The following is a 7,243-nucleotide window of genomic DNA, read 5'->3' as shown; positions in this document are numbered from 1 at the left end:
CTGCATAAAATAAATGCCTTTAACCTCACAATCTCGACACATAGTGACACTTACATCAACAGACAGCAGATACTTTTAAAAGTGTCTTTGTTACGACAGGGTCAGTGAAGTAAGCATTATTAAATTGTTTTGAAGAAAATTCCTACTCTCTAGATGCTTTGAACGCATCTCCAACCTGCTGTGTTGTCAAGACAACAAGTAAACTGTAGCCTGTGAAAACATGGCGGAGCTGCTGAAAATACAGAGTGAAGTTGAGGAGTTCAAAAAGGAATACTTCTGCAAAAACAGGTGTGTTTCATATGTACATGAGTATTGCTAGCTAGCGTGTGACGTTAGTACTCGGTTAAGCGTTAGCTATCATATATTTAACGCAATGACGTTACCAACCAGCAAACGTAGCTTGTTCCAACAACGGAGACAACAGACATTTCTGTCATGTTTTAGCAAAGACGCCACTTTAGCCAATACTTTAGGTTTGATAATTATATTGTGAATTGCATCATCGGCAGTGGGGCCATAACGAAGCACCTGCAGAGCACTATACGCTTAGTTGACATCTTATTTTGGAAACCGGATGTTGTCTCACGTTAATCTTTCACATTTAGGTGACATCTTACTCTGAAAACCGGATGTTGTCCCACGCTAACTTTGCAAAGTCCATCGCTCGCTGCCGATCTGTGCCGTTTGAATGCGTTTACCGTGAATTTCAGCATATAGGCGCACTCAAATGTAAGTGTCTGCTGAGTTGACCACAGAGATCGGAGTGTCTGCTACCTTGACCGCTGTTGCAGAGCAAGAGGGCAACAGCAAAGTCTGGCTAAGTAACTTGCAAGTGCAGATATTGTCTGTATGGCATATTAAAGGGCGTTAATCAGAAATGATGTAAGATACTGTAGCTACAAAAACATATTATTATGTAACTGTGTGCCTATAGGCAAGCTGAGGAGAACAGACAAAGGGAAAACCAGGCCGCCACCCGGATCCAGAGCTGGTTCAGAGCCCGCAAGGTGCAGGCTTACCTCAGGTATGATGTGTACAACCTATGTGTGGTGAATGAATATCTGCTTTACAGTTTGAATCTGCAAACCATATATTTCTGGTAGGCCTACTCCTTCAAATGCCATAGGCAAAAATAGTACAAGCCTTAATATTTGATGTACCAATTTGAGGTTTGCTTTCCCCCCTCAGGGTTGAAAAACATTCAGGCAGGGCTCTTAAGAGTTAATTTGAAGGGAAACCCTGATACTAGCTCACTCTCATAATTATCCCACTTCTAGAGCCTTGCAAATGGCCCAGAGGAATAAATGTCACTTGCTCTCTGTGGCCCTTTCACACACAGAGAAATGAATGTCCCTATGTCTGTGCTTGTTCTTATTCTGTGACCCCAGCACCATTCTGCAGGGTCAGCAGACAAACTTCCAGACAGTAGGTTAATTCAGATTACTTTAGTTAATTGATCAATGCGTTAAGTGGATAATTAGCAACAATTTTAGCTGCCTAAGTGCAACTCTGGGGTTGTGCTATCCCCACTATAAGCATTGATTTTCTGGGCATATGAATGGCCTTTTGGAAATTGATGGCCTCGTTGGAGGCAGAGAATCGCAGTGGACTTGCATTTAGAGTATGTTTGAAGATGAATACAAATGTGTGCCGCCGACTAAAGGGGGTGAAAGGCCCATCGGACATGATTGAAAAGCCTGGAGGAGCAGAAATGTTCTGTGTGTGTTTGTCTTTTTGAGAGCATGTGTTTGTAAGCACAATGTTGCCCTGACCTTTTAATTTAAGTCATTTTACAACCTAACATTTGTATGCAGAAAACAAAAGCACACTTTTCTTTATTGTATTTCAGGGGGGAAAAAATATCTACTTTAAACTGGAGTTAGCTTTGGGTTTATTAAAGCAGTAGACATTTAGGGGAATTTTGTGATTTTTATTAATGAAATTGCATTATATACAGCAATGGAACTCTTTCAGCTTTTAGTGTATTTTTCTTACAGCTCTATCATATATCTAGAAGATTTAAAAGATTGTCTTTTGGACTCCAATATGTCATTTCTGAGCACAGATCAAACAAAGAAAATCCAGAATTTAATTTCCCTTCCATGTGCATCTGAATAACTTTTTTCAGTGTTTCCTTCATTTCAACTACTAAACTATACATGTCCAATCATCTCCCTAAATTGACTTTTTTTTACAGCCATCTGCACAAGAAGGCAATCATTATACAGAAGATATGGCGGGGCTTCACAGCAAGGGCACGTTTCAGACAAATGGTGAAGGTAAGCCAGTGCCTGGAATGGCTATAGATATATTGATTATGTTATGATAGCGTGCATTAGAATTCAATTGCTATATTCCTAAGTCTCTGCGTCTGACCTTAAGAAATATAATTCACTCATTACACATTGGGAAATTAGCACTTAGGAAATATGATGCAATATGATAAGGAATTCCATCTATATCGCAGCTCCTCGGATGTATATAGAAAATGCGTGGAGAGGAAGAGAGAAGGAACGAGTAGAGGAGTTTGTGTGTGTATGTGTGTGCTTTTAGTAAAACAAGGCCCCATTTTCAACATATTGCCTCCAACTGCTTCTTAATTGAACAGATTGTTGATACCGGATCCAATACCCAGCTCTCTCACGTATAATTTTCCCCTGGATTGAGTTTTGTAAACGTATCACAACAAGCTATTTATCATGCTTGTAAATTGACTGTTTGCTAAAGCATAACTGCCAGCCGCCGTTTGGGAGGCGTTCAAGAAATGGAAAGGGGGGGGGGGGATTGAGGGGTGTTGAAATAAACAATGAAGGATGTGTCACAACACACACATGGGCTAAAAAGAGGCTGTTTGGTCTCATTTGGAAACAGACGAGCACTAATTTGAATCACTCAAAATTGCCACAGTGCACTATTTTGAATTAGCCCATAGAGATTCTATTCTTTCTCTCTCTCTCTCTCTCTGTCTGTCTGTCTGTCTGTCTGTCTGTCTGTCTGTCTGTCTTCTTCCTCTCTCACTCTTGCGGACCTTGTCATGTGTGATGTGACGTGCACAAAGCCTCATCTCAAAACATCAAGCTGAATTTACAACCTCCTTTCAAGTCTTTGTCTTCCTTCCCCTTCCTCTCCTCCCTTTCTTCCCTGTCATTATTAAAAAAAAGACGTGTCGAGATATGAATCCCTTTTATGGCCGACTCTCCAGTTTGCTCCTGAAATGTGCCCCCAGTGGTCGGCCCGACACGTTTGGTGCGCGACGCCTCGTTGAGTGCGCCGCTGAATATTCTCCGGCCTTTTGTTTGTCACTTCTGGCAGTGCTGTCATTGATTATGAAATCCAGAGGAGAGCGTTTGGCCGTCATACATCTCCATTAGCTCGCTGCTTGACTACCATAGATTTTCTTGGCCCTCGTCTGCTCTGGTGTATTAAGAGAATACTGTCCTCCCCTTGATACAAAGTCCCGCTAACCACTTTCTCTCCCTCCCTCTCTCTTTCTCTCTCTACATCCCCCCCAACTTCTCCTCTTTTTACTCCTGTCCCTCTTGCTTTCCTTCTCTCCTTTTCTGCCCCCTTCCCTCCTCCCTCCCCTCTACAGTGGCCCTATCTGTGCTGCCTCTGTGCAATGTATTATGTATAAAGAGCTCTTTATCTTTGACGCCTGCTGTGGACAGATCAGAGGGCTGGGAGACAAGATGTAACGCCATCTTTTCCTTTGTGTTCACAGGCGGCATATTTTATCATGAAGATGAATTTGTACGAGGAGATGGCGGTCAGGGTAAATATCACCACAGTGTCTTGTTTTAGCAAATGGAGTGTCGTGGGGGGGGGGGGGGTCACTCTGTTTCTTTGTGTGCGCTGTGAATGGGAGGCCCCGTGAATGCCTGTAAGCACTTCATCACACCACTTCATTGCAAACATTGTTCATCATACAACTTCTTTAATCCTCCATGCGGTCTTTTTTTATTACTTTTTAACGTGACAATACTGTACAATTTAGTTTTATACATCATTTAGGCTAATTATAATCAGGTTTAATACACAGATAAGAGAATTCAGATTACTTTAAAATGATTTATTGTGATTATGTCTCAACACATTAGACTTTAGTTGGTCCGTTCACTGACACCATTGCACATTATTTTTATTTCTTCCTTGTTTCTCCCCCTCAGCAGGCATTACTGTTCAACTCATAAATCGTAGCGCTGTGCCTGTGACTGATGCTTTGGCACTTTTACACACGGATATTGCACAGAAACCTTAGATTTTTACAATTCCATATAGTCGACTCTTTTGGCTAACAGTTTCATTCTGGCTAAACCATTAAAAGCTTAATAGGCCAACAAAAAATGAACTAGTGTTTATCAAAGAGGGTGTGTTACTGTCCAGATGGACAGAAATGGTTGCGGTATTTTCATACAAGTTTCATCAAGGTCTTTATTACATATAAAATAACCACAGTTTCCTCAAGGAAGCAATAGGAATTTTAATGGGAAATGAAATATGAATGAACAGGGCAGAAAAGTGGCTCAGTGGTTAGCAATTCAAGAAGGTACTGGGTTTGAACCCCTTAAGGGCCAAATGAGGCCTTTCTGTGCAGAGTGTGCATTACATGGTGTGAATCTGTCTGGGTTTTGTGGGGGTGCTCCAATTTTCTCCCACCACAAAAGACATACATGTCGGTATTGGAACACTTGGTCCCTGTGTACTCCAAGATATATGTCATGGGTAATGTGCAACATAGTACTTCAGAGGGTTAGAAATAGTTTTGAATAATACAAAGGTAAGCCTGAACCTGTCCTTTATTATGATGCCACCTGTTGAAAGATGAAAGAATAAGTTTTTACTACTAACTTAGTATACCATGAGTGAAGGACATCTCTACTCTCAGACCATCGTTGCCAAATAAATATTCAATGTCTAAGAGAAAGAGGGATGGAGAAACAATCATCTCACAATCCCCCTGTGACACTTCCTTTGAATCAATTTTGATTCTTCTCTTTTTTCCTCTCCCGTTCTGTTGTCTTTATCACGGCATGGTAGCTAACAGAGGATAATGTATTAGGGCCGTAATAGAAACCAGTGTTTACATGCCGCACCTCGGATTTGTATTAGATTCAACAGCATCGATTTCACTAGTCAACAAAGGTCAGCAAGAACTCGGGAGGCGGCAATTACTTTATTTAAAATTATCTATTGACTGGCAGATCAATGCTAATTCTCATTTTGTTCTTTGTTGTTTTCCCCCATCCTCCACTCCACCTCTTCTCTCCTCTTCCCTCTTCTCATAGTGTGATTACTCTTTTACCTGCCATTGTTTTAATCTCCTAATTAGTTTGAAGGACATCCGCCCCCTTGCTTTAAAACGGTCCACTGGTGTGTGTGGGTGTGTGTGGGTGTGTGTGTGATAGCTAATCTACAGCCTCCCCAATCAATGTGGACGGATACAGTTAAACATATGGAGCTGCGACAGCTGTCTGTCCCCCCTCGGATTGTCCCTCCATCACTGCAGAGGAAAAAAAAACCGCATGCATGGTTAAAGGTTTAGATGTCACATACAAAGACACATAACATCGTGTGTTGGAAGAGAAAAGAAATCTGAAAAATGAAGACCATAAAAAATGTATCTAAGCTATGACGAAACATGCCATACTTTACCATGCCTTACCTTGATGCTTACAAATTATTTCTTTCACATTTTTTAATAATTAAGTATCAAAGTGGCCAGATCTCCCATATCCCATGTTGTTGGAAAACATCTGGCGACTCATTTATAACAGTTGCGTGCGTACAAAACGGGGCCTGAAAGAGGCGTACGCCACTTCCCACGCAAACGTTGTGATCTATAACAACACACTTGACCCGTACGGAAACTCTGACCCAATGCGTACGAACATTTTGGAGACACAGGAAATTGGCGATGCAGATGATGAGGTGGTGAATTGAAGCCAGACTTTAGAAATTAAACATTTAATTTCATTTCATATCACACGTTACTTTGCACTTATATATTTTCTTTATCGTTTACAGTCAAACCAGCAGTGTTCTTTGTGCTTGTACTAGTGTACATAACTGTAAGCACATTTCAATTATAAAAGATATAAACCAACTCAAACCCCAAATCAAATTTCGCTTAATATTTTGTCAGCGCTGTCTGCTCTCCTCAGCGCAGAAGAGAGGGCCGGACTACCGACACTCGTGGTCAGCTGTGGAGCATCATCGATACGATAACATCAACTAGTGTCAAAGAACTGCTGAACAGAGCGTCATTAGTTTTCAATAATACTGTGCATATATCACCAAGTACGATCTTAGTTTCCATTCAGTGTTTGTGAGTTTGGATACCACTGATTGTCTCGATCATTTTGGAAGCAATCAGTCTGACTGCTGTAAACATAAATGCTACGGAGACGCTCGTGATGTGTTATGTGGCACGATAGATGAGTGCGTGAATGGAAGAAGTTGTAGACCCATTGATCAGCAGGCTCATTTCTATGCATCAACATTCACAAGGTGCTTTGCATTGACCATTTATGGTTGAATGTGGGTGTGTAGAAATCTGAATATGTTTTGGCGTATGTGCATTTCCTCCTTTGAACGTATGCAAACATTTAGTGGGGATCCTTCCCCTGTTTTATAAATGAGGCCCCTGAAGAATGCCTCTGTCGTGCTTTAATCCCTCACAGATACAGCGGAGATGGAGAGGATTCTTTGCAAGGAAGAATGTTCATAACTTCTACGCACGCAAGAGTTATCTGAAAGGACTTTCCAGGAAAAATGAACTTGTCAGGTAAAAAAATAAATAAAATAGTGTTTTCACTGAGGCTCAAGACAGCAGACAGTTTGATATCAAACCGTGAATCCATACTGCACAATACCACAAGTTCCTCAACGAGGTGTGCCTTTTTGTAAAGGTGTTGTACAATTTTGAAAGGAAATTGTTTAATACATTACTACACTTCTCCTGTCTTTTCCCGCTTCTCCCCTCTGTCTCATTCTCTGTTTTGCTGCTGTGTTTTTGTACCATGTACCCTTCATGTGTTGTGGTGAAACATTTTTGCCCAGGGACCAAGGCAGGACCTGGAAGTGAGTCAGCTGGTACACGTCAGTCAAGATGAATTGATTTGATTAGTGTAAAAGTCAGTTGGTTAAAAGGTGTTCTTGTGTACCCATAACCTTAAAGTGTGTGTGTGTGTGTGTGTGAGAGAGAGAGAGAGAGAGAGAGAGAGAGAGAGAGAGAGAGAGAGAG

At 41.3% G+C, this 7,243-nt stretch overlaps 1 protein-coding gene across 4 annotated transcripts in view; it reads left to right on the top strand.

Annotated features, from left to right (window-relative positions):
- The first annotated feature begins 214 nt into the window (after positions 1 to 214).
- spata17 (spermatogenesis associated 17) overlaps positions 215 to 7,243 on the top strand; it is a 60,432-nt gene continuing 53,403 nt past the window's right edge. For all 4 annotated transcript variants that reach the window (XM_031846305.1, XM_031846308.1, XM_031846306.1 and 1 more), the window contains exons 1-5: positions 215 to 288; positions 935 to 1,024; positions 2,198 to 2,279; positions 3,722 to 3,772; positions 6,681 to 6,784. In XM_031846305.1, the coding sequence (XP_031702165.1) occupies positions 221 to 288; positions 935 to 1,024; positions 2,198 to 2,279; positions 3,722 to 3,772; positions 6,681 to 6,784 (395 nt within the window). In that variant the 5' untranslated portion in view covers positions 215 to 220. The remainder of the gene's footprint in view (positions 289 to 934; positions 1,025 to 2,197; positions 2,280 to 3,721; positions 3,773 to 6,680; positions 6,785 to 7,243) is intronic.

Source organism: Anarrhichthys ocellatus, unplaced genomic scaffold (genome assembly GCF_004355925.1).
Source record: "Anarrhichthys ocellatus isolate YVR2014 unplaced genomic scaffold, GSC_Weel_1.0 scaffold6, whole genome shotgun sequence".
Classification (NCBI taxonomy): Eukaryota; Metazoa; Chordata; class Actinopteri; order Perciformes; family Anarhichadidae; genus Anarrhichthys; species Anarrhichthys ocellatus.
The sequence above is the reverse complement of the archived record's forward strand: the minus strand, read 5'-3'. Positions and strand labels throughout refer to the sequence as shown.